At 42.0% G+C, this 27,513-nt stretch overlaps 1 protein-coding gene across 1 annotated transcript in view; it reads left to right on the top strand.

The window, feature by feature from the left end:
• The window catches only part of LOC311021246 (contactin-associated protein-like 4), a gene marked incomplete at its 5' end in the record, with an annotated part of 99,622 nt that overhangs the window by 210 nt on the left and 71,899 nt on the right, over window positions 1-27,513 (top strand). Inside the window, one exon of the mRNA XM_084021699.1 lies at window positions 24,522-24,632. Within this exon, the coding sequence (XP_083877825.1) occupies window positions 24,522-24,632 (111 nt within the window). The remainder of the gene's footprint in view (window positions 1-24,521; window positions 24,633-27,513) is intronic.

Genomic DNA, 27,513 nt, shown 5'->3' on the forward strand with positions numbered 1-27,513 from the left:
TCTCTTTCTTTGTAAAAACTTTTTTTGTGAATGTTGTGACTTGACGAATGCAAATGAGTCTTTTTGAAAGGCATTTCTAACAATGCTCAATGGGGTGGTGGGCGTCTGTGAAGGAAGCATGCGGGTGCAGACGTTTTCATGAGAAACCTCTCACTCAGCATATTAAACAGTTGCCCTTGAGCAAGGCACTCAAGCCTCACCTGATCCAGTGGAGCTGCACAGGCTGTAGAAGTCCATGGTCGCACTGTAAAGAATGACTGTGCATGTGAAACTTCTTATTGGAGGAGGTTTTTCTCATTTATTTTTTCATTATTTATTTCTTCTCAGAAGGTTAGAAGCTGATTTATGAGATCAAAATTCAGTGTTCATTGAGAAGATCACCAGCATTTCATCTCTGCTACACTGTTGTTGACACTTATTTTGATAATCTTATTTTCCCTTATTTTCTTATCGTCTTTTTGTGCTGGGGGTTTTCATTGTATGCGGTTTTAAAAAATATATAACAAAAATCAAATGTAATAAACATCAGAAATACCAGTTCATTTCAGTTGCAATTTTAATAATAAAAACTATCCCAAAAAGCACACATTATCATTTATGGTCCATCATGGGATCCCGATGTGTGGATGGAAATGTCAACAGAGGGATCATCTTACACAGGAGCTGTTTGCAGGCGCCAAACACCGGCAATCCTGCTAACACAGCCAAGCAGGTGTCAAAGGGGAAATCTCTATCTGACGCTGTAGTAGAATGCTGTCTGAGACAACATGTGTCACCAAATAAGATTTATTCAACATCTGAGGAAATTAAATGGCATATGGCGATTCAGTGTGGGCTGACTGGGACAGACAGATAAATGGCTGATATAACCATGTCAGGTTTATATTCCCCATGACCGGCAACAGCTGCGGGAGAGAGATGGGCTGACATAATGGGCTTTGAAGTACTAACATAAAGAAGAAAAAGAGCTTTCTTTTCCATGAAGGAAACCAGAGTGCCTATCACAAACCATAACCAAAATAAAAGAAAATGTGGCTGTCTCTTTCAAATCAATAAGTACTCTCTTTTTTTGTCTTATCTGAGAGCAAACATACAGTATATCATCCACTTTATAATCTCTGATGCCCAGACCTCTCTCCACATTTTATTTGACTTTGTGTTAGTGCTGAGCCGGTGCCACAGGCAAGGTCTGACTCCAGCTATTTATCAGAGTGAACAAAGGAGGTAAAACAGTTGTGAGAGGGCAGATGTTTCTGTTTCTGTAGAAGGGGGGGGGGCACAGAATGGTGACCCAGGACCTATTTAGGGGAGTTTCTGACAGAGATAAGAAACACACTGACCTACCTACCTACGAGTATTAGCACTTGACATTGAACACACACATACAAATATTCCCCCCCAAGACTGAACTCTCTCTCTCGGAGGTTGAAACTCTCCTCCTCAATACGGTAGAGTAATGGAGTTAGAGTAATGGAGTTAGACCAGCTCAAAAGGACATTTTATACATACAGTATTGCTGTGAATGCTGTGATTGTTTGTCATGTTGATTCATGGTGATAAGCAGTAAATTGTTGACTGTTAACCCAACACTTACTCCATTCATGAGTCATCTATTTCAAGTGTATTCTCATAGGACCTGAGAGATGTAAGCATCTCATCTACCCAATCAGGTTAGGACCAGAGGTGCTTCACTAACATTACAGTCTGCACATCATTAACTAGCATTAGCATATATTAGCATCAGACATGGTTACTGTTTGGCTACAGTTATGCTGCAGACCACCACCATACGTGTATATAGCGCTCTTTGGTCCTTGATAGGACCTATAACTCATTTGACTGCATTTTGTGTCAAGGGAGACATTAAATTCACCCGTTTTAACTGTAAAGGGCTCAATACCCCCATAAAACGCAGCAACCTTTTACATCATCTCCACCACCTGGGTGCTCATGTATTATTTTTTTCTTTCCAAGAGTCGGTCCGACTTATCATCCTGCTGCATAAATCTGTACTCTTTGTACATTCAAATGGTATTTCTGATCATAATGGCAGAGTCATAGTAGTTACTGGTCAGATTTATAATACCCCAATGTTTATGCTCCTAATTGCGATGGTGATGCCTTTTTTAAATTACTTTTCTTCACACTTCCTGATATGTCTTCACATTAATTAATATTAGGAGACTTTAACTGCTGGTTTAATAATCCGTTGCTGTCTGAGTGCCATCGTGTTGGGCAACAGAGTTTGGGTATATTAGAGCTTTGTATTATCATTTATTGTACTAACTTTAAAGTATCTAAGAATCATCACCAGTTAATTTAGCATGATGATACAGCGCCAGAATGCATTTTGTGGGATGATGCAGAAGATGATTTGCTAACCAATTATTAGAACATCTTGTGATTACTTTTCTTTGTAGGGCTATATACCAAATAAGAAGATTACATGGCGTTTTAGAAATAAGGTTTTTGTGGGGCAAAAATAAAAGAATAAAAATAAATCAAGTAATAAATACTAAACTTTTGCTGATAACAAGCAATTACATTACAAGACAAGTATACAAGAAAAGCAGAGTTGACACTCAGTCATCATTTCGAGAGGACCAATTTATCACAAAGCAAAGTCATGTAACATGTATAATCCAGGTACAGTAAAATAGAAAACATTGGCTCAACTTAAAAAAAAATAACGTATCACTTTGCATGCAATGTTTTTAATTAGTTCCATCTCTGGCATTATTGAGTGAAGCCAATGAGTCTTGAGAAATGCAATTCAATGCCACACCGGTAAAGGGCGCTATGATTTTTGTAAAGATTGACCGACCGACCGAGACTCTTGACGTATATCGTCGTTAGCCTCGTTATTGTTTACTTTCCGGCTTTAAACATCCACAATTTTTCAGAACTTGGTGTTTTATTTCTTTGTGCAAAAGCGACAAGGTGCAAACAATAAAACGAGGTGAAAACAATAAAAGTAGCCTATTAAAAGTTTAAATGGCGGTGTTTATGAGTGGAAACCGGAATGCGGTCTCCAGCGGATGTAGTTAGCGGACCAATCACAGCCAATGCCGCTGCGTTGGTGTTGCGTCGCCTTGACGCGCGTCTAGGATTTTTGGGCGGTGCACGTCAGGCCCTTGCGTTGGACGTAAGGGGGGTCCGCAAGGACGTAAGGGGTCTGCAAGCCCCCTTGCGTTGTGTCGACGCGGAAGCATAACTTGGGCTTTAAGGCTTAAATACATTGGACAAGCTTTAATCTAAAAATTGTAGAGATATTTAGTTAAGTATTAAGTGTCTTTCTTTAAACTATTCTAACTTATTTATTTTTTCCCTATTCCATATATCAATTCCATCCTCAAGAAAGTCCATTCCATTCGTTACCTTTTTTTTTCTGTGCATTAGTAAACCATTACACTAAAGTCAGAATAAACAACACATTTCAGTTCCACCTTTCATGGTTTAGTATTAAGTACTTGGGTTCTTTTATCCTTGAGCAATTGGAATACATTGTCTGTGGACAAAACAAATGTTGTAAACAAATGTTCAATACTTAGATTAACAACATTACCTGGCTTTCATTCCATCGTTTGGCCGGCAACCGCAAGATTGCCAGTTCGATCCCTGGCTCCTCCTAGCTGAGTGCCTGGTGTCCCTGAGCAAGACACCTCACCCCAATTGCTCCTGACGAGCTGGCTGTTGCCCTGCGTGGTTGACTCCGCCGTCGGTGTGTGAATGTGTGAGTGATTGGGTGAATGACAGTCATTAATGTAAAGCGCTTTGGAGAAAAGCGCTATATAAATGAGGCCATTTACCATTTCTGAAATACCACTAAAGTTTTTAGAAGTTCTTTTTGTAACGGAGGTTGAGCATGTACACTGCTCAAAAAATAAAGGGAACACTAAAACAACATAATGTAACTGCAAGTCAATCATATTTGTGAGATAGCAGCCTGTCCTATTAGGAAGCAGAACTGATTGGGAATCAATTTCACCTGCTGTTGTGTAAATGGAACAGGCCACAGGTGGAAACGAGTGGCAATTAGCAAGACATGGGTGCCCAACTCCAGTCCTGGAGAGCCACTGTCTTGCATGTATAGGTTTCTCCCTACTCTAAAGGCGGGTCCACACCGGACCGAAAATCGGCGTCTTTGAGAGAGTCGGCGTCCGTGACATGAGTCTCCTTGGTGTGGTCGCTCGAATCGGCCCACGTCGGCGTTCATTTCAGCCAATTCAAATGTGTAATCCACCATTCGAGTCGGCCATATTAAGTAGCCCGACTTCATTTACCGACGCGAGTTGGGCAGTCGGTGCGGTGTGGACCCGCCTTAACACACCTGATTCAAACGATTTTCAAACCTGTGACAAGCTTTAGTTGCTTGATAACGAGCACATCATTAGAATCAGGTGTGTAAGAGCAGGGAGAAACCTAAAACATGCAGGACAGTGGTGCTCCAGGACCGGAATTGGGCACCCCTGCTATAAAAGAATGGTTCTGCAGGTGGTGACCACAGACCATTTCTCTGTCCTCGGCCTTTCTGGCAGATTTTTTTTCTTTTTTTAATTTTAGCAGTGTTTGCACCACTAGAGGTAGCATGAGGCGGTTTGTCCAACCCACAGAAATTGCCCAGTTAGTGCAACTCATCCAGGATGGCACATCAATGCGCACTGTGGCAAGAAGGTTTGCTGTGTCCCCCAGCACAGTGTCAAGAGCATGGAGGAGATTCCAGGAGACAGGCCAGTACACCAGGAGACGTGGAGGGGGCCGAAGAAGGATAACCACCCAACAGCAGGACCGATATCTGCTCCTTTGTGCACGGAGAAACAGAAGGAGCACTGCCAGAGCCCTACAAAATGACCTCCAGCAGGACACTGATGTTCAAGTTTCAACTCAAAAATTGACTCCATGAGGGTGGTTGAGGGCCCGACATCCACGCTTACAACCCAACGCCGTGCAGTGCGTTTGGCATTTGCTAGAGATTGGCAGATTCACCATTGGCGCCCTGTGCTCTTCACGGATGAGAGCAGGTTCACATGTGCCCGACGTGACAGGGTCTGGCGACGCCACGGAGAACGTTCTACTGCCTGCAACATCCTCCAGCATGACCGGTTTGGTGGTGGGTCAGTGATGGTCTGGGGGGGCATTTCTTTGGAAGGTCGCACAGCCCTCCATGTGCTTGCCGGAGGTACCCTGACTGCCATTAGGTACCGGGATGAGATCCTCAGACCCATTGTGAGACCATATGCTGGTGCAGTGCTGGAGTGTGTCAGCAGTTCCTGCATGATGAAGGCATTGATTTTATGGAATGGCCTGCCCGTTCCCCAGACCTGAATCCTATTGAGCACATCTGGGATCATGTCTCGTTCCATCCACCAACGCCATGTCGCACCACAGACTGTCCAGGAGTTGACTGCTGCTCTGGTCCAGGTCTGGGAGGAGATCCCTCAGGAGACCATCCCTCGTCCCATCAGGAGCATGCCCAGGCGTTGTAGGGAGTGCATACAGGCACGTGGAGGCCGCACGCACTACTGAGGATCATCTTGACATGTCTTGAACAATCTCCACAAAAGTTGGATCAGCCTGCGATCTGATTTTACACTTTGATTTTCGGTATGATTCTGAATCGAGACCTCCATAAGATGAGGATTTTGATTTCATTAATCATCCTGATGCTCTTTTGTTGTCAACGCATTGTATTTTGTAATGAGTAAAGATTTCCAACAGGAATATGTTATTCAATGAGAACTAGCATGTGGTGTTTAGGTGTTCCCTTTATTTTTTTTTTGCAGTTTTTATATCAGTCCCATTAACAAGACACAGGCTCAGGGTCACTGATCTGTCATCAGACATTATGGCACCATTATTCACTATCCTGTAATAAGTAGATCAGAATAAACACTTCAGTCTTATAGGCCATCACACTTGAACATTGTGTTTTTGTGTTACACAAAGTGCAATGGGGCAGAACCTACTGTAAGGATCTGATTTTTTTAAACTTATAATAAAATATTGCTAACGTTATTATTAAGTTATTATTATAACTTATTATCTCACTAAACTATATATGGCATACCCCCAACGTTGTGTTCACTTCTCAGCCCGGTATTGCATTTAAAGCTGCAGCTCAATTAATGTAAACCCCAAACAAAAATATCTTGAAAAGCAACTAAAATATACTAATTAAAGTAAAGTAAGTAAACTAAATTTGTCACAGGTTCACTTTTCACTGTCAAACAGACCAGCCACGCAGCTGTTACTGACCAAACCTCAATCGATCCAGTCCACAACTCATTTAACCTTTTGCCGTGTTAAAGCTACACATGTTCAGTGTCACTTAACGTGAGTTCAGTCAGACAACTCACGTTTAACATATTTATTGTAGCAGCAGCACATAATTAGAGTTTGGCGTCTAGGCTCCGGCCTCATCACTCCCCAGCTAAACTTACAAGAGACAATGGGTAGTGATGAGTAAATATCTTAACCGCAGCCTACAGGTGGATGCTGGGGAGGTGGGAGGGGTTTGTACGCAGTTGACAGCAGTACTGACGTGCAGCAGAGGCAATGACAGCCGAAGGGGGGACATGGGAAACGTTAAAATAGCTTAAATAGACCGCCAAATAGGGAGGATGTGAGTGGGAGAAGATTATTGGACTATGAGGTATGTCACATGATTATGAAGGCGCGGCTCGAGTTGTCTGCCTGAACTAGCTCGCAGGCTTCGCTCCATTTAATTGGGATACATATTTAAAACAAAACAAACAAAAACACTGATTTGAAGAAAATGTTAGCTTGCTAATAGTGCCGTTGCTAAATTAGCTTGATTTTCCCCTGAAGTATAGTGCTTCGAGAAAACGACTTCCTTAAAGTTATTCTTCGATATACTTACAGTTAGCAGATGTTGTAAATGAAACAAAGCAGAAATACTTACTTCGAAGATATACAGCAACAACTCTCAAAACAAGTCTGGGCAAGTTCAGGGGTGTCCTTAGCTCTCAAACAATGCATAGGGGAACAATGCACGTGACGCTAACTTACCTACACCTATTGTTAACTTCACGCAGAACTATTTATTTACAATGAATATATAAGTTAAGAACATTTTGTAATTTTTTTAGTGTAACAAAATTCTTAAAATAATTCTATTGTGAATTTACTAAAACATGTTAATGCAACAAACGTAATCTGAAATTAAAAAACAAACAAACTTATTTTAAGAGTTATCCACCAACCCCATGAAAAATATCTTGGTGTGTTTGGAGGGATTCCTGAAATTTGAATTTATGCCACGAGGCAGAACTTTCAGACTTGGCAAAGCAATGTAGAGTGATTAAGGTTGATCCACGACACTTACTGAGAAAAACCTTGCATAAAGTCTACCTTTAGATAATGTTTCTGAGTGGTAGACAGAGAGCTTAGAGGCTAATTGGATGTGGATGGGAACGTCTGTAACCTTTCACTGCAGGTCTGAAGTAGAAACAGTTACTGCAACTCATTTATTGAAAACTTTTCCTGCAGCTATGCCTGGCATGATGACACAAACCTGAATAACACAATTCAGATTATAATTATCCTTATTTATTTATCAGCATCAGTAGAACTATCTTCCATCTGTTGGGAGGTGCTTCATTCTTTCATATACAGTCATACATTAATAACTCTGAGCACGTCACCAACTGTGAATCAACTGAAGAATATGTTATTTTAATTCTAGTTTAGATGCATGAACTTTACCATTTGTAGGTATTTGTTAGAGAAAAACTAAACATTTCTACTTCCGTTCAATTTGTGTTTGCAATACGTGAGTCATTTTCTCCTGATATACCAAAGCAGCGGTTCAATCAGCGGCTGTGATTGCCTCCAGGTCATAAACGTGCACAGACATTTTGAGGGTCACTTGCTCTGACCTGAAAAAGTCTTGAAGCAGCAAAAGCACAAAATCAATGCAAGTTGTTTTTTAGCTGGTGCAATTTGGTGCATTCTGGCAATGAATTTTATCCCTGGCAAAGGCACTAATTTATACATGAAAAGCATGAAAAAAAACATTTTGCCATCAAAAACTATGATGAGTCCTATTTCCATTCATACTGAAAAAAAAAAAAATATTTAAAAAATATATATATTTTGGAATTTAATTTGTTGCTCGGTAAAATTCAGCCTGGCCTTGTGCACAACCTTCGCTTCGGGTGCATTCTGTGAGTGAAGCGTTGCAGTTTAGCTGTGGGATTTGTCTGAAATCTCCAAGCTCAGAAAATAAATGACATGTCGCATGACGATGCTCTTTAATGAAGTCACGGCTGTTGAACAGCGGAGTAGAGTGAGCTGAGCTGGGAACAGCAATTGTTCTGAGCGGAGCAGGTGGAGTTAGGCGATGTATGCTCTATATGTGCAAACATCTGTGTAAGTGAACCGTGGGTGTGCAGAATCTTTCTATTTGGACTTCCTCCCATTCTGTAGTCTTTTAAAAGAAAAATCTTAGTTTTTCCTCCAACTGCAGCCTTCCTCTTAAACACATGCACTGTTTGCTCTTCAAAAAGCTATACAATCTTCAACGCAAAACTGGCCCACAAACAGATTGTGCGAAGCGAGTAATTCCAGCCGAATGCGCAACCACTTATCTCCTCCAATTATCTGCACAATGCTCCCTCAAATGCATGAGCAATAAGGAGAAGCAATTCTCACTGCCGACGTACAGAGTGCTTCTGACGAGGCTGTGTCTGATAGAGGAAACTCGCTTAAAACACTCGAACGACACTTCTCTCTCTCTCTCTCTCTCTCTCTCTCTCTCTCTCTTTGTATCTCTCTAGTGTGGCTGCCCAAGTCCACCGTGGGGATTGTATCTCCTGTCTCAGCTGATTTGGTGTCAGTGGAGTGTGTGTTATAATCGCAGTCTAATGACGGAATATGCGGCTGCACCGCTCACCTGTGTGTCTGTGCGTGTTTGTGTGTGCGTCCTGAGATAAGGAAATCGCCACGTGTGAACATGATGAAAGGAGTGTAAGAGAATACTGTGTGTGTGTGTGCACATAATGCCCATAAACGTGGTTCTTGTACTTGTGTCTGCACATGTTGTGTTCAGATAACGAATGACTCACCAGTTACAGTCACAAGTCTCAGAGGAGAGAGTTCCTCGAGTTAAAACTAACGTGTCAGTCGGTGCTGCATCCAGAGAGAGAAGAGGCGGAGGAAGTGGTGTTTTCTGTCATTTCAGAGTTGGCTGCTTCATCCCAAAGCTGTTTAGAGCTGGGGATCGTCGGCTGATGATGGATGCCGAGTTGGACTGTAAGGGCCCTAGTTTCGTAGACCAGGCGCAATCAGCTTTCAGCGCACCTGCGCCGCGCCAACGGGGTGTGTCCGCCTGGACTTTGCAAGTTTCGTGCACCGCGCAGGCTCAGGCAGGCACACCTCCCGTCTCGCCCACCGGCGCAAGTGGGAAAGAGTGAGGAGAAGAAGGCGTGAGTGGGAGACGAGGAGGAGACGAGGCGTGGACTGGGATTAATACAGCCGATTCAGATCTTCACCAATCAAATGAGCTCCTCTCCTCTCCTTTAATGCGTTAGGGGAGGTTCAGTGCAAGATCCGTCACTTGACAACCCGATGACAGAAGCAGCGCCGCCGCTCCCACCACGCGCATCACGCGCTGTGCGCGCGTATCATAATAATAACAATGCCGATATTATAAAAAACAGGAGAGAGAGAGGGAGATGTTTTGGTCCGAGAGGCTGAGTTTCCGTTACGCGTGCCATCCGCCTTTGATCTGACGTCAGATGTGACGGGACAATCTATATAGATATAAATTCACGTGTTGATTCAATTAGTTGCATTAAATAGTGTTTGTTGTGATTATTTATTGCATTTAAATGTGCCTGGAACTGTGGAAACCTGCCTGTGAGGTCTCGGTGACGTGTGCGCACTGCGCGCCGTCAGCCAAACTTCCACTCCGCCAGCTTCGCATTGAATGAATGGACTTTATTTACGCCTTGCGCCGAAAGTAGACCAGGTTGGAGCTGGCGAGCTTTCAGCGCAGTCTCGGCGAGGCTTTTTGCCACGAAACTTCCGCTACGCCAAGCTGAATCTGTGACGCCTCCCCCTGCTGCGCCGCCACACCCATCTTGGCGCAGGCGATCCACCAAACTGCCAAACTGACGGTGCGCAAGGCTGCACGGGTCGAAACTTGCATTGCGCCGGCTCCGCCACCCTGCGCCGCCCTGCACTGCGCCACGAAACTAGGGCCCTATATGTTTGGTTGTTCAGCCTGAGACTCAATGATTTAATATTAAAACTATCGTTTACCTTTTTTTCTGATGCCCAGCATAAACCAGCCTAGTCGCTGGGAAAAATGTTGGCATAACAGATATGTTTAATGTGGACGTTTTTGCATTCGGTCAAAGCAAGTGATGTATTATATTAAGCGGACGTTATTGAAAGTCACATCGGTATAGTAACAATTATAGCAAGTGAGAATGTCCAGTAAGGGCAAACATTGACTGCTTGTTATGTAACCTCACAACAAGTTATTTATTTATGCTAGTTTTGTTGTTACAGTTGTTACTTTGCACTTTTATCTCACGCTGTTGTTAACGTCAAGTCGTAGTTAACGTCACGTTGTTGTTATGTCAAGTTGTTGTTACGTCACGTTGTTGTTACGTCACGTTGTTGTTACGTCACGTTGTTGTTACGTCACGTTGTTGTTACGTCACCTTGCGTTGTTACGTTGCGTTGTTACGTCACGTTGTTACGTCAGTTGTTACGTCACGTTGTTGCGTCACTTTGTTGCGTCACGTTGTTGCGTCACGTTGTTACTTTACATTGTAAGGTTACGTTGTTAGGTAACGTTGTTTTGCCAATGATCTTGATTCGATCCCTCTGATGGTGTCTGTCATAGAACTATCAGAGCATTTAGCTCCAGGCCAGAACTGGGCTGCTCGTGGTCACATGGCAGGTTGTCAAATAGTCACAAAATGAAAATCTACTGATTCAAAAATATATTTCAAAATATATATATTTTTTATTCAGTCGGGATGACATTACCCTAAAAAAAAAGGCTCTAGAAAAAATACTTTGTAAGAACATTATGGTTTGGTTTAAATAACTACATACAGTTAGGTTAAGGGGAAAAAAACCTCTTAGTTAATTTTCGGATAACTGTCATGAATGTGTCACTTCTCAACAACACTTCAAAAACTGTGGTGTTGAACACTGGTCTCCTGGTCTCGCTTCTTACCACCTAACCTTCAATAACCATTGCTTGTTCTTCTACCTCACTTCCTCAGACCAATGCAAAGCTGTTGACCATTCAATGCCATTTTTCCTGGCAACTATGCCGATGATGCAGGTTAATGTTGGGTTCATCAGACTTTGTTGCCTATATGTATACCATCAGTATATGTCCCATTCTTCCACTCCGTCTCAGAATAATATTTTCAAATAAACATTCAGTGGAGCTGAAGGAATATGCTGCCCATTTCAAACAGAATATCAGCATTTAATATTTCAATGAGCTGGATGTCCTGAGAGGAACAAAACCAGTGAATACAATCAAATTAGTGTGAATGTGTTGTGCAAAAAAAAAAAAAGAAAAGAAAAGCCCACTGCTGTTTATGATTCATGAGAAGCTGCATTTTTTTTTCTATGGCTGAGAGGAGAAAAGTGAGAGTAAGCCGAGGAGAAGCCCCCTCTCATATTTCCTCTTTAGTGTCATTTATGAAAATGTGTGTTCAGAGAACTGGAGCCATGAATGCGATCTGATGAAGGGCTACATTACGGCGACGGCCATTGGGGTAAACCTGTAACCGTCAGTCAGGAATCTAGATTTATGAACCCGGGGACAGGAAGCTGAGTGATAAAGCTGAGGCCTGCAGTCTATCCATCTGAATTTGTCACCCATTGATATGTGCTGAAGGCCGGTCCCACTGGAGCCCTGGCACCCTAAACACACACTCATTCATCACATGGCCCTGCCGTCCCCTCAGATGACTTGGTCCAAGAGGCTGTCAAACTGCTCCCGAGCTCCTTGACTGTAGCTCCGTGCCAGCCACAGTCTTGTCGTTGAAAGTCCGCTCACCATAATTACTCTCTCAATATTTAGTAATACACCACCAGCTCTTGCAGTTGCATTATGTGTTTAATTCATGTGTCCACCACCAAAAAGGACAAAGGGCAAAAATGGACAATTCTTGTCCCTGCACACACAACCTCAAATTGCATTTTGTGACTATTTCACAACTTGTTGTGAGACTGGGTTGAATAAAAACAACCCTGACTCTAGTCAGCTTTAAGGATTCAAGCCCTCATGATGGAAATACTCTCCTGTTTACTTGCACAATGCATCAGGTTGATTACAAGCTACAGGAATAATTATCTGATATCAGATGATGATGACGTTGTCAATGACGTTTATTATAAAGAAGAATATGGTGTTGATGAAGATGAAGAGAACATAAAGCTTGGGAAGAAAAGGCATGATAGAATGATGATGATGATGATGATGATGATGATGATGATGATGATTATGCTAGAGTAGAAGTATATGAACAATATGATTGTGGAGATTAAGATGACGATGATAGTGATGAGAAAGAAGACAATGTTGTGAAGAAGAGCAGAAAAGTTGTTTGCTTGGATAGATGTCAGGTATTGAACCAGCAACAGGCAGAAAGGTAATTTATACACTCCGTGCTGCTTCCTGAATCTATATGAATATATCAGCTATATAATCAACTGTTTTTTTTACCGTAGAGTAACAGAGCCAATACAGTGCGATCAGAATTCAGCAGCTAATCTGTTATTCGGTAGACGCCCAGAATGTATTCCTGCGGCCTCTGGAGGAGTCCTGGCCATGATTTAACAAAACGTGTACTTACTGGAGCTGTCTGTATATTCCTTCAGACTGTAAATCGCCATCTGTTCCCTCTTCCACTCCGGGCTGCCTCGAGGGATAATTAAATCACATGCAGTGTCTTGGTAAACGTGGGTGTAGGAGATATGTTGTGGGTGTGAGAGGCCTGGCTGACATTGAGCACCACAGGACCGAGCTGAGTCTGAGCCACGACTTTAAGATGCAACCGAGATATGGTTTCTGGCCAGCGACTTAATGACTCAGGTAATGAGATGGAAGAGATCGCACACCTGCAGTTCCTCTCGTATTTCTCAAACTTTCTCCTTCTTCAACCGATATTTATGGTGCTTCAGGTCAGGGTCAGTTGCAGAACAGCAGTTGCGCAGATTTGGTGATAAATCTACAGGTTACAGATGATAAAACTTACAATAGACTGTTGTCTTTTGTTACATGTGTCAAGACTCATCATCTCTATTGCGCAGAAATGTGCAAAATGGTCCTAGGAATGTGCAAAGGTTCACTGTAAAAAGTAAAAATGAATGTTCATTTTAAGAAAAACATTGTGGCGGGCGTGAAATATGTTAACTAAGTAAAATATGTAAATGTTTCACAACTCTTGGACTAGAACACCGGTGTCTTTCTCACTGTTTATACTGTATCACTAGCTCTGAGCATTGCATATTCACATGGTTGATTTTAGTTTGTGTGTTCACCGACAGCAGATTTTCACATTGTTTCTGCGGTGCCGTCACCTAATTTTACAGTTTTGGTTCTGTTTCGGTACATATTTTGTGCGTAAGGAGAAAAAAATGCTATTTATATATTCCAAAATTATTTATTTATTTTTCTTATGCACTAAGACATTTTTCACATTCGGACAAATTCAAGGGTATTATGTAAAAAATGAATGCTCTTCATCTCCACTCCGACATAAAGCGGACCGTCACAGTGAGATAACTCTCTGTTGCCCGAGAGGTCCAACTATCCGCTAGGTGCTAGCCTCTGTGCTTTAGCCAGTTCTACTTCAACGTATTTCCGCGTTGTTTTATAGAAGTCGAGAATTACGTTAGTGCTGAAAAATGTGCGCGATGGCAGTGTAGCGTCTTGATTAGGTGACAGAAGCCCGCATCTCTATCTATGGAAAAGGGCTGCAAATCTTTTGCAATAAACATCTGACGCCACTGATCATAGTGATTACTCGGCACGGAGGCGTTTCCACATCCGCAGCGTGTGAACAAATGCTGTGTTCAAGTGCTCCTCTAAAGCTCCGACAGAGCCAATTCAGAGAGAAATACAAGCATGGAAACATGAAATTTTATTGCAAAATCGAAAAGACCTCAATTCACAAGTGCAAATTGAACCGCGCATGGCGTACCATACGGTTCAATATTATATTGAGAACTGTTGCATCCTGGGCTGCCACCATGCAATACGCATTTAAGAGGTCGTGGTCATTTCACGTATTTCTCTGAGATGTTTTTGTGCCATGAGCTTTTGGTCATGCTGGGCTGCTGTTTCCCGATGGAAAGGAATGATTGAGAAAGTTTGGGTTCAGGGTGGAAGGGGCCAGCCAGACTCTTTACTGGAGGCGTACAGGTCCTGGAGGAGCAGCAGATTGCAGCCAATTGCTATCTCCACAGAGCCAATGATAGGCTGGTACACTGCAGCCAAGGACAAGGGCAGACTGCAGCGCACCAGATGGGGCTGGAGGACGTGAGGATGGACTCGATGATGGTGTAGAAGAGCACCATCACTGTCTTTGGCAGGTTGAACTAAATCTTTTTTTGGTGAAGCAGAAGGACTCAACTTGACTGGGGAGTCACACACATCCGTCAATCTAACGATGATGATTTCATATTCTGAGTCATAAAGTGGAACTACTTTTTTTCCCCCTGTAATACTGCCTCAAGAACTGATCTGTACCTCATAACTATTTCAAGAAATGGATGCCACCACACATTTCTCACTTGCTTCACAGGGGGGAAATAAGCTTTGCATATTTATGAAATGATATGCTGAGAAACAAACCACAACACAAACTACCGCTTGAATATTGCATAACGTCTTATAGTAATGAGGAGGCTCTTGGACTCGTGATTTCTAGTCAATATCATCGTAAACTGTGTGGTCTTGGATTATTGTTTTACATGCTGACACTGTTAACCCTCCAAAATTGCAAACATCGACTTTCAGAGATTGTAAATGTTGAACTTTGTTTAAGGTTAGATATCAGTGATGCAGCGTTAATTTTTTGAAGTAAATGTTCCCATTTTGATGCAGGGGACCCTGGACCTCAAAAAGACCAATCCGGGCTGTAAATCAGAGACGGCACGGTGGCGTTTAGGAGTCTGTCCTTCAGAATAGAAAGTCTGGCTTCAGTCCCTCGTGTCAGCAGGCCTCTTCTGTGTGTGTGTGTGTGCGTGTGTGTGTGTGTGTGTGTGTGTGAGACACTGAACGCCTGCCAACTCCAGAAGTGCTGATCAGTAGCTCAGTCTGCGCACTCATCTACCTGCGAAACACGGCCGCGGCAATCAATAGAGTAACGAAGGAGAAGATGTTGATTATCAGTGCGGAACTTCTCAACAGGTGATTATGTTTTGAACACAAAGCCATAATAAAATTTGATTGTGGAATCAGTGAAATGATGCAGCCACGTCGTCGCCGGCACACACACACACACACACACACACACACACACACACACACCGTCTGTCTTTGATGTTTATGTATAATGCAGGCTGCTGCAGTGCTTGTGAAGGCTTAACGAGTGCACATGGTGTGCATTGTACAAACCCTGGATGGTTCAGAGACCAGCTGGTCTACACAGCATCGGCAGTCCTCAGCGTGCTTAAAAAAGTGTGTAAAGTGTAGTTCTTCTCTTGATGCAATGCAGCGTTTTCGCAAGATGTCTGTTCTCTTATACTGTTGGGCTGAACCGCGTTCTTTTTCTGCAATATGGCATGGAGGGGCCTGAAGAATTTTCCATGTCTTGCACAAATGATAAAAAGTAAAATGTGTGTGGAATGAGAAAAAGTCTCCTGCTGTGACCAAAAAAAATCGTGTTCTCGTTCATATCATTAACTTGTAGCTACCAGCTATATTTAAAGGACATATGATGTTGGATTCAGTTTTTTAATGAGTCTCATGGTTTGAAAAAAAAGGAGATGAATATTGAAATATTGAACAGTGACTGACATTAACAAGCTTTTCCAGCAATGCACAAATCATCTTGTTGTTGTGTTGTTCCTTTTACTTGCGTCACTCTACTGGAAAATCCTTGAAATTTCTTGTTCAAGGGCACAATGTCAGGAGAATGTTTCCCTCCAGGTCGATGAAAGTCTAGCTGTCTCTTTTCGGCTGTGGGGGTTTCACTTATCTGTTGGTGTAGAAGAGATTAAAGCTAAACCTGGCAAATTCAGAGTAACAAGGATCAGCAGCAGAGTAGTGCTCTTCTGATAATCAAAAGAATCGTCTGCAAAGTGTGGTAGGAGTTTATGTCAGGAAACAGCAAGGGAAAGTGTTTCTGGCGTGGCTTTATGTACAGTAGAAACCTCATAGTGCAAAAGTGAAGCTAGAGGGGAAAGTAGGGCATCATAGTTTGAAGCTAGTTTGACGGGTGGGTTGACGGCTTGGAGTGAGAACGTGTTGTTTGTCCAGGTCAAATAAATAACTTTAAGAAGATGGGTTATAAAGTTAGGCATGAAAAGGACAGCTTCACTATTTACTGAAATGTACGAACTGTTTTCAGTTACAGTCCAGCCGTTTCAAGTTCGGCTTCAACCACACCTGCTTTCCCCGTCCACATTAGGAGAGCCTCCATCACTAGCAGCCCGGACTGTTTCTCCTTTGACGAGCCTGAGGAACTTCCAGTTTCTTTGGTACATTTTTGGCAGTTTGTCATGAGCTGTGAGGAGACAGATAATTACTCTTTTTCCCATCATGATTTCAATTTGCACGCAACAGCAGCCTCAGCTAGCTGGAAGCAGTCGTGTTACAAAGTATCATGGGAGTACATTTGAAAAGAGAATAATCTTAGTTTTAAAAATGTACGAAAACTGTTCGCTGAATTCTTAATTACTAGCAAATTTGCATAGGAATTATTCTATCCCTATTTTGATCCGTATTAATTGATCTCTGTAACTGATTACTAAAAGCCGTTTCCACTGTATAAGCATTATTAATGGTTGCATTCATTCTCGCAAGAAGTTCAAATGCTGCTTCAAAAGAAGTGAGGTTGTGATGAAGAGAGCACTCTTGATATGCTGCCACAAACTGCAGTGAGTCTATAAACTAGTGAGGTGAATGAACAAGGATCCCTCACTTCCTGGACTTCCCAAGGTGCTCCTTATGTTTTTTCACTGCCCTTGTCCTAAAATTGGATGTGGGTGAAGCAGTGAGTACACTTAGGACATGCATCAGTGAACACAGGAGCAGCACCAACAAGAGCTCCTGCATGGAGCGCAGATATTTTAGCAGTTTTAAAATTCTCCACCATGCAGAAGGTCAGCGCCCCCCCACCAGGGGACGAGACTACAAACACTTTCTGCTCAAAGCAGCAGCCCAGTGGATTTTTAATCTGTATAGCAAATATCAAGAGGGACATGATCAGGGACTTGAGCTCATGTGTTTCACTCTTGCTCTTTGGTTGGTCTATGTAGTCTTTCATTTGTCCTTTAATAAGGTAAAACCAACTGAGATTAAATTAAATCTCTTTTATGATGGCGATTGCTCCAAGAAGGCAGTAAAGTTAAACGTTGAATTCCAAAACTGCTATGAAACTGCAGGTCGCACTTGGAACAGTCAATGAACAAAACCAAACAAAAAGTGCTGTGAAACTAAATAGTAAGCTTTAGGCAACAAAAGTACTTGGTTAGGTGTAGTAAAAATCATTATGGTTTGGCTTAAAATGTCTATGAAACATAAAGGCGACAAAAATACTTTGTTCACATGGGACACTAACAGCAGTCTCCTGCATGAAAGTCCTGTGTTCTCACTCATGCACTTTTCCAACATCCTCTCCATGTGAACTTCCACAAACTAGTTTGAAAGTAATTTGTGTTACACTGAGAGCAAAAGTAATCCACGACAAAATACATTTCCCTTGAAACATAAATCACAATGCACTTTCATTGTGTGGGACTGTAATTGTTTAGAGATCAGGCTGAATCAGATTAAACTGATTCGAACACAGATCAATTTCCCTGAAGTTTAACTGACTTGGTTTTATTCTGTGAGGACTAAGAGTTCACTTTTTTGAGCAGTGTCAGTTGTTTTCATCCAAAGGGTCATCCAAATAAAGTGTCAACTCTGCTTAATGTCCTAACAACATACTGGTGCTATATCAACAAAACATCATTGTGGAAATGCTGTCCAACCTGATAGGACATCTTTACAATGACATATTCTCAATACTGCACATAATCATTTAGTCCATGTATTAATTTTTTTTTTAACAGAGAACCTAAAAAGTGAAAAAGTTAAATTTAGCAATTCAACATTATAAGCTTCATAATAGCTGTTAGTGTTTCTGCATTGGATCAGATAAAGTGTGAATTCGCCCACACCATGTACTGTATTTATACTGTATGTTTTACAGATATTGAGCTACTGACTTCGATTTTCTGAGGCTTCAGAAGGCCACAGTCACAAACTGTCAGATGAAGGGCTGTAGACATTGTTTTTTAGCCTCCAGGCCGAGGATGTGCAGATCCTCACAGCTCAGTAGCTCTTTGACAGACAGGCTGCTTTGCTCCAGCCAGAGCAAAGTGCTGGCAGGAAGTCGGACAGGTCAGAGCAGAAAATAAACTAATCAGTCAAATCAAAGGGCCCCGTCCTTGTCGACCAGCTGATGTGTCAAAATCCTCAAAGTTGTTAGTTACAATTCTTAATTAAATAATTTATCAGGCTAAACAAGTCACTACACTGCAACCCTTCTATTCTAAAAAAAAAAAAAAAGTACATAATCTCTTTAGGAATAGTGTTGAGGTTTTTCTCGCCAATTGCAATGCTTACATACAGTAGCTATTATGGCATCAACTAAAGATGCTAAGATGTGTTATTATAACTAATATTTCTACAATATCACTGCAACATCTCCCCCAGTCTCTTCCTCTGAGCAAAAGGCTTTTTATCAGAGTCCTTCCCGGCACTCAGACTGTCACTTTGGATAAAAATGACATCTAAAGAGCAAAAAAAGTCAAATGTAATGTAAATGTACATTGCATTCACTATTTATGCGGCTCTCTCGCTCTCGTTTTATACTTATACCAGGTTTAAAATTGAATGAGCTCTTCCGTGGGAGGTGCAAGGCGTATGCATTTCATCACTGCATCTTCTGATTTAAAAACCGATTCAGAAAAAGTCCCATTCTTCGAACAATTGTACAAATTTACTTGGAAGGAAGAGTAGCCTTTGATCTCTTTGGTCAAACCGTGGCTTGAGGTTGTTCAGGTTTGCAAAGAGATAATTTACTTTGAGGATTATGCTCCGTGTTTGAGGGATGCGGTGTGATTAGTGCACTCAGAGATGCATGGCTTAATGGTATCAGTGAGCAGCATCCAACCGTGTGTCCCGGACCCTTAAAGGGCTCTGAACCTGTAAATCTCCTGGTTGCTGTTGTTAGTCAAGTGGAAGAAGATGCTCATCAGCTTGATTTACTCATAAATGTTGCAGCAATATGGTAACATGGATGCCGTGGATGGATAGATTGGTGGCCGTTGAAGCTCACTCTGCAGGATAAATGATCATTAATAAGTGTCGTCGGTGTGGAGGGTACTGAGAGTGGAAGTTTAGTTTATAGTGCTACGATAGCTCTGTTTAGGCCCAAGGCTGTGCAGCTAACATTCTTTTAGCAGCCATAACACTCGGTCCTCTGTGAGCCTCTCAAACACTTCTACAGTTTGTTGAATGTGTGCTAAAAGTGACAGACTTGGGATAGTAACTTACAATACAGAGATGAACACGCTAGGAGTAAAACCAGAGACTGTCTGTGGAACAAACAACAAGGTCGATGACGTATTTATGCCGAGACGACGTTATGTTCAGTGTTTACGTAACTGCTACGGTGTTAGCATAGCTTAGCTCTGAAGTTATTTGCGTATCGTCTTAACAGACAGACTTAAACCATGACATTGTACTTTTTACTAATCGTCGTTACTTCAGCATACTCTTTATCCGTATATTGTAAATAAATCACTATGTGTTTTTTTGAGAGCGACCACTGCTGGGAATACAGCTCTATGAGATTCACCGATCCCCCTCCGGGTAAAGGTATAAACTCAGACAGTACAGTTTAGTTTCCCGGTGTGTGTGGGACTTCCACAGCATGTACAAAGCAGTAATAGTGTTTATTTCGGCCATGATTGATGAAACATTATCCGTGTAAATGCAGCGGGTGCCGGTCGGATTTCTCTCTCAGCCGTGTCTCTGTTTTGCGCAACACCACAGACTGTCTTTTGCGTTCCGTAAACAATACGGAATAACAGTAATCAATTTTTGACAATTGTGAATCGATTCAGAATCGTCCGCATTATGATGCATATAAGAATCGATTCCCCCCCACCCCTAGTAAGACATGTTACGCGACCAAAATGTTACAATTCAATTTTAACAGAAAACACACAGTGAAAAGGTTGTTATGCCTGGTTCAGACTATCCGACATGCTTGTCGGTTACAGTGGACATTATGTCAGATTTAGTGATTATGTAGTCATAAAGTCTTGGCCGAGAGACACGACAGACTACACATCTGGTCCTCGAACAATCATTGCTGGTCGTCTTTCACCATGTGTGACGTCATCCCGACTCACCTGATTGCTGAAGTACCTCTGCTAGTTTTCTCCAGTTTTTCGTGATAGTCTCTTGAGGAAACATGAAAGAGGCGGGGCTGTTGTTGCCATGATAACATACATTTTTCTTCCTTTTCATAATTCCCCCTCACAGCACCAACATTGTTCCTCTTTTGCCTCTCCGTTGTTTACAGTTGCGACAAATTGCTTGATGCTCTTATTTGTCAATAACATAATTTGTCATAAGTGACGACATGTCATGGAGGGCAAAAAAACACGCCAGACTTTCTGACAACAGCGTGGTAAAGGTCTGTCAATCATCACAAGGGTGCCCCACCCTAAAGCATACCCTGCTATGGTCTATACGACTCTAAAAGGACCATAATTTACCAAACAATCATCATGCTGTATTGAAGAAGACTTGAGACCATAAACTCACGTTTACTATGTTTACTGAGATAATAAATGAAGCAAGAAGTAGGGTCATTTTCTCATAGACTTCCATGTAATCAGACTTCTTTCTGCAACCAGGGAGTCGCCCCCTAATGGGCAGTAGAGAGAATGCAGCTTTAAGGCACTTGAGCTTGGCTTCACTGTTCAGATTTGGAGGATTCCACCTGGTGCTAAGCCACATCGTTGCCAACTTTGCTACCTTATTGGCAGCAAATGACATACAGAATGAGAGATCATGAGGACATGATCATTGTTATTGTGCCTTTTCACATTCATCAAAAAAAGCAATGGGTGTAACATTTGTTTCCATTTTGGAGGAAATATCCTGGAGAAGTTTTAGTTCCCTCTTTAAATAAGAGAGTGGACTCTTTTTCACCGAAGCTGCAGAAAAAAACGCCTGCTTCAAGGTAAGACAGCTCACATTGTTTCTGTGCGCTTAAGGCTGTCAAATGAAGAGTGAAATCATTTGTTCGACTCTGTTCAGTTGGATATTTGTTTAGAGTTTCAGGGTGACTTGACTGCTGATGGAGGTGCCAACTGATGGAAAATACATCTTGTTATTTACGCCTCTATATCTTAATAGAGAAAGAAAAGTGACTTGGCTTTTTTGTCCTGCAAAAATGTCAACATTTGAGATCACCCTTAAGGGAAGACCTCAGTAAAGCCCCTGGGATAGTCAGAAAGATCTGGTGAGTTTTAACATTTCACAGGCTTTCCTTCACTTTATACAGGCTCGGTGTTTAGCAGTAAGGAGCAGTTTGTAACATTTAGCTCAACGTCCTGCTGATGTGTCAGGGGATTTTTTGCTCCACTGGTTTCAGTCAGCACCCCAAACTCAACTGAAGTGAATTAGTTCTGTGTTTTTGGAAATCCTCGGCATTCTAAAGATCTGTCTATTCTTGCAAAATGTTTTTTACTGCTGGGGAATTTTATTTCACCCATATGGGCTTCATTTTGCAGGAAGTAGCAGTTCACGCTTCAGCGATCCCGTTCCCCCGAGTGCACGTTAATATGTTCATTTTGGACAAATAGTTTAGATTACTACTTTAATTTGCACTATCCAGTCATGCTAATATTAGAATGCCATAAAATGTGCCCCAAAAACATTTTACATACATTTCTCTGTAAAGCACAAAGGAGGCAACTGACTACATTTTCATCCTTTATTTCTGTGATGAGATTATTGTAGATCACTTGTAATTTTTGGCAAACTTGTGGCTGAAAATGAGGATGTAAACTGTGACGGCCCCTCTGGCCTGTTTGCTATTGGTAGGCGGGTCATCCACTCCTGCTGACTGGGAGCACCTGGTCCCAGTGCTTCCAGTTACTGTAGCAGCTGCCACCCTGGTCTCTCTTGTAGAGACTCCATCTATTTGCTTTGTTTGGATCACATCCATTCACTTCTACCACTGACATTACTGCCATCCACATCATCTCTTTTTGCAAACAGATGGCCAGATTAAAATGGTGAATTATTCTTGGAAATTCTATTCATTTTAGTTCCAGTTTTGATATCTGACACTGGTTACTTTAAAACAGTGTGACATGTAACATGCAGCCTGATCTCCTAAAATGTTGGCAATTATGGTTAGAGGGAAAATATTGTGTCGTGGATTATGTTACAAACTAGTCTGCATAAATCCGTATTGACAGGCGATCAGGTGATGTATGTAAAAAAAACACAGAGGAGACTGCTGTTCGTGTTCTGAACAGTACTTTTGTTGTGTAAACACAACCAAGTACTTGTGTTGCATTTTTGTTTCAATTTCTTTCTTTTTTGAACAAACCTATCTATGTAATTTTGTAGCATTTTTTTTTATTTTTTGTTCTTGTGAAAAATGTTTGATACTGGTGACTGTTCGGTCCAGAATAAATATATTTGCCTGGAAACGTAACTGAGAGTGCAGAGCTGGGATTACGTCATATTTACACGAAGAGTTGATACTTCTGTTATGTTGAAACCTTTCTCCTCACTGGATGTATGGTTGGTTGCATTCAGTACCAAAGCTCATTTGGTGTAAGATTGATAAACAATTCTGAAGCAAAAAGAATGTTGCAGATGCTTGAAGGTTGATTAATATTCAAATCAGATGGCATCCCATGATGAAAAAAAAAGAGGGAAAGTCAAAGATTTATTGCAAAACAACTGTTTTGACTCATGTTAAATGATGGATCTAAAATCAAGCACACATGAAGTGATATTTCTATATTCACTTGCTTTCATTTTCTGCAGACAGCGAGAAGAATCCTCTCATGTGCTGAATTTGCGACTTGGATATTTATAATCAAATATTCTCTTTAAAATCCAGAGTTGTTCCTCTCTACCATCTGCCAACAATGTGCTTTTGCACAGTTTTTGCCTTGGAGCGTATATATATATATATATACACACATACATATTAAATATAATGCTACAGAATCAGAACTGCATCTCTATACTCTGAGCTTTTAATAATTCTGCACATTTCACATATGTTTAAACCAGAAATATATGCTCAAATATAGGTTTAGTTGTATGTGGCTACTGGTTAAACTACTACTACTGGTTCAAACACCAGCACGTTCTTAGTTAAAAATAGATACGTTAACAATGTTATAACTCATGATCATCTTAAAGTTAGCGTGCATTGCTAAATTATTGTACCAGATTATGTAGCATCCTGCAAACAACCCTCATCAATGAATTCAAGCCAGATAAAATCAGAAGGTCTGTGAAAGAGAGACCAAAGTCAAAGCTTCTGCGTAAGTTTCCTCAACGGGCAGGAATCCAATATCAAAGCTGCGAGGCTGAGTGTGATTAAATCTAGACTAAACAAAGTAAAGACAGCTCAAGATCCTTCATTAATATAATCTCTCCAGGAGATATCGCTGCTCTCAGAGATAATTTCCCTTCAGCAATAGAGGAATCTCCATTAACAGAGGGGGGGATTTAGCCGAGGGCTCCGCAGGTCACTTACGTTGAAGTTTAATCAAGAAAAAGGGAAAAAAACAACTAATTTAATAAAGTGCCTCAAAAATAAGGAACGTTATGTGTCAATGTTCACCAGAACAAATTTAATATGTAAAACAAATGTGAATGTGTCTGTAAGATAGTAAACAAAAAAGGGTAAATATGTGTTGTGTTACACACAGCATTGGTGCTGCAAAGTCTATTACCATCAATATGCCTCCTCTGACATCACTGATCCACTCCAGTGGCCACTTTGTCCAATGAATGTGTCTGCGTTGTCAGGCACATAAGACACAATGCATTATTTATCCAGCAGTGTCTCATTATGAGCATTTACTGGGTTGATATGAGGACCAGTAATTGGGGATTAGGCTTAATAAATCTTAGACGCTTGGCGTCCTTATAAGGACTATCAGACGGGGTTCAAGGAAGGGCCGCGTCTTGTTCCTGAAATTAGTAATGATTTTTAAACTGTCTGTTCCTTCTGTTCTGTGACCCACAGAGGCGTGTCACAGTCCGCTGGTGTCTAATCTACTGCCGTCGTCCTTCAGAAGCTCCTCACAGTCATCCGGCAGCCACGGGCCGGGCTTCGCCAAGCTGAACCGCAGAGAAGGTGAGTAACAGGAAAAACCATCGTGTCTATGGAGACGGGGAATGAAGAGAGGTAACAAATCACAAATCAGTGGTTGGTATATGCTTGCTTTTTACATAAATGGACACAAAACCTAGATATGGGATTAAGCCTGGATTTCCCAGTAATCCTGGCTGAAGTTAGCCTTGATCCAGCTGTTCCAGACCAGGATCTATCAATCTCATCCAGTATCTCAGTCACTTCGTTTGGAAACCAATGCGTTCATTACAATTATCCTGTTGCTCATTACATGTTGCCATCCAGTGAAGTAGGCCTACTGTCATTATTTACCCATTATGACCTTTATTCCACATGTGATCGTCATCGTCACAGTTCCAATCGTTAATGAAGGTGTTCATATTGTTAGAAAAAGGGATCATTTTAAAGGGACAGTGTATAACATTTTAAGTGATTTATTAGCTAAAATCAATATCTTCATTCATAAATAGTTATTTATAGTAATTGTATTGCAGGGCTCCAGAGTGCGACCATTTTGGTCGCAAATGCGCCCAAAATTTTTATGAGTGCGACTGAAAAAAATTGTAGGTCGCACTGGTGCACCTAACGCTGCTCGGGTGAAAAAAAAAAATCATAAGCGCAGCATCTCTTTGTGTTCTCCTGATCGTGGTCTAAACCAATAAGAGACGGAGCTCGGGCGGGTCCTTGCCTCTGATTGGCTGTGGTCCTTTTCACTGCTGTAAATTGTGTCAGTTCGAAAAATGCGAGCGAGCTGAGCAGGTACTCTGAGCGCTTCGACAATGAGTGCTGAGCGCTTCTCAGGGCCAGAAAGCCTGGCCCTGAGACTCTAATTAAAAAGCCCAAAAATATGCCTTCAGACAGGACTGGTTGAAGCAATTTCCCTGGCTGATGTACGATAAAGAAAGGGACTCAATGCACTGCATTTATTGTCGGGAGTGCGGTCAGAATTCGGCCGGTAATAGTGTATTTGTGGAGGAGTCAACAACATTTCGCATCGAGACGTTGAAAAAGCGCAATATGTCCAAAAAGCATACTACATGCCGTGATAAGTGTGTTAATAAAGTGGCCCCTCTCCCAGCTGCATTTCAGCGTCAGGCTGTATCAATCAGGTCCGCTGAAGAATCTGAAATGATTATAAAAGTCAACGTCGCATACAATATTGCAAAGGAGGAGTTGTCGTTCACTAAATTTAAGTCCAAAATTATTCTGATGAAAAAAAATGCCGACACTAAAGAACAAGACGGCTGCGGAGGTTGGAAACGCCACGTACACGTCATTCATGATTGACTGCGACACAGACGTCTCTACGAAGCAGTGCGTTATTGTCTACTGACGCATTTTGCGAAAAGGGAGGCCGGGAGGCCGGTCAACATTGGACATGTCGAGGTGGAGCATGGACACGCACAGTGTTTGAAGGCCCACATTACAGCATGAGAGATAATGAATGGGAAATTGTATAGTAGCCTATTCCTAATATTATTAAAAATTAATAGCCTAAGTAAAAATATAAGTAGGCTAGGCTAAGATCACATAAACAGTTTTCCATTTGCAATCTATAGGCTAGTGACCTTTTTATTCTTGAGGAAGCCACAAAGCAAGCATTTGCTGCGCTTGGGCATTAGTGTGAAGATTGGCTGGAGAAAAGGGGTGCTCTGGGTGCTGATGGTGTTGATGGTGCTGCAGTTAACCTAGGCCATAAGGGGGGCATCATCATGTAAAAGGAGAGCGATAAAAAGGTGACTTTTTGGCGTTAAAGGCGACACGATGAAAAATGTGGGTGCACCTAAATTTTGTGCTGGTGCACCTAAAAAAAAAAAGTTAGGCGCACCAGTGCAACCAATGCAAAAAGTTAGTCTGGAGCCCTGTATTGACATTGGACGGGTAAGTCCTCAGAAGGCTTCCATGTCCATTTTGAAGACTATAACCGTTGAGGAGGGACAACACGCCTAAACGCGATTTTGTTCAGAGCCAGCGTGAATGAAAGGAGATCACATCAGCGAGAGACGCGTCTGGACCCGCAGGGTGTGAGCACAGGACCGGCTCTCCCCCAGGGCAGACAGCGACTTTTACCGGCTTTTCTTACGCCCGTCACGCACGGATCTCGGATACAGGTGCACGCACGTCCCGCTGTCCCCCCTGGAGCTCACGGAGAGTGAATTTTACAATATAAGGGCTTTAGTCACATTAGTTTGTTTGTTGTTTGTCTAGTTGTTAGCTGATGCTATAGGCTATGACATAGTAATGAAGGCTACCAAAAATAAACAAAACATGGCAACATAAATCACTATCTTGCTCAAGGAGTAATTACTTATACATGCTCACACATGTTTGTTTGAACCTCATCAACCTCATCACCTGGACTGGTATTGGATGACATGTTGTCATAGCTTACAGTGTGCATGGTAGGGCTCCCCCCGAAGGCATAACTCCCCTCCCGCTCTAGTTTTTCTTTTCATCACAAGGTCCAACTTTCACAGGTTTCCTCTGTTGATCTCTGTTTTGAGGACCAGGTCCTACATTTTCCTCTTCTGTACCGGATCTGCACATCCGGCCGCTCAATTTGGTGCTTTAGGTGTGTGGCATTGAGCTGTCCGACATCGATTAGCACAGCTGGAAATGTGCACTATTGAGATGTCCTTCCAGTAATACTCACCATGGTGCCAGGATGGCTTTCAGTCTGTGCAGGGTCTGATGATATTTCATGTGGGCACCACATCATGACTTCTCTCACCCATTGTGGACTGAATGAGTACCTCCGCAAGCTTGACATGGTACCTCAGGCCTTCTGGAGTCCAGGGACAGGGTTTCCTCAGCATCTGCTGCTCCACTGGTGCCTTCACTCTGCCACATTCAGTGGGATTCATATTGAAGCGAGTTGACATGT

This window comes from Eutrigla gurnardus, assembly GCF_963514095.1.
Source record: "Eutrigla gurnardus genome assembly, chromosome: 11".
NCBI lineage: Eukaryota > Metazoa > Chordata > Actinopteri > Perciformes > Triglidae > Eutrigla > Eutrigla gurnardus.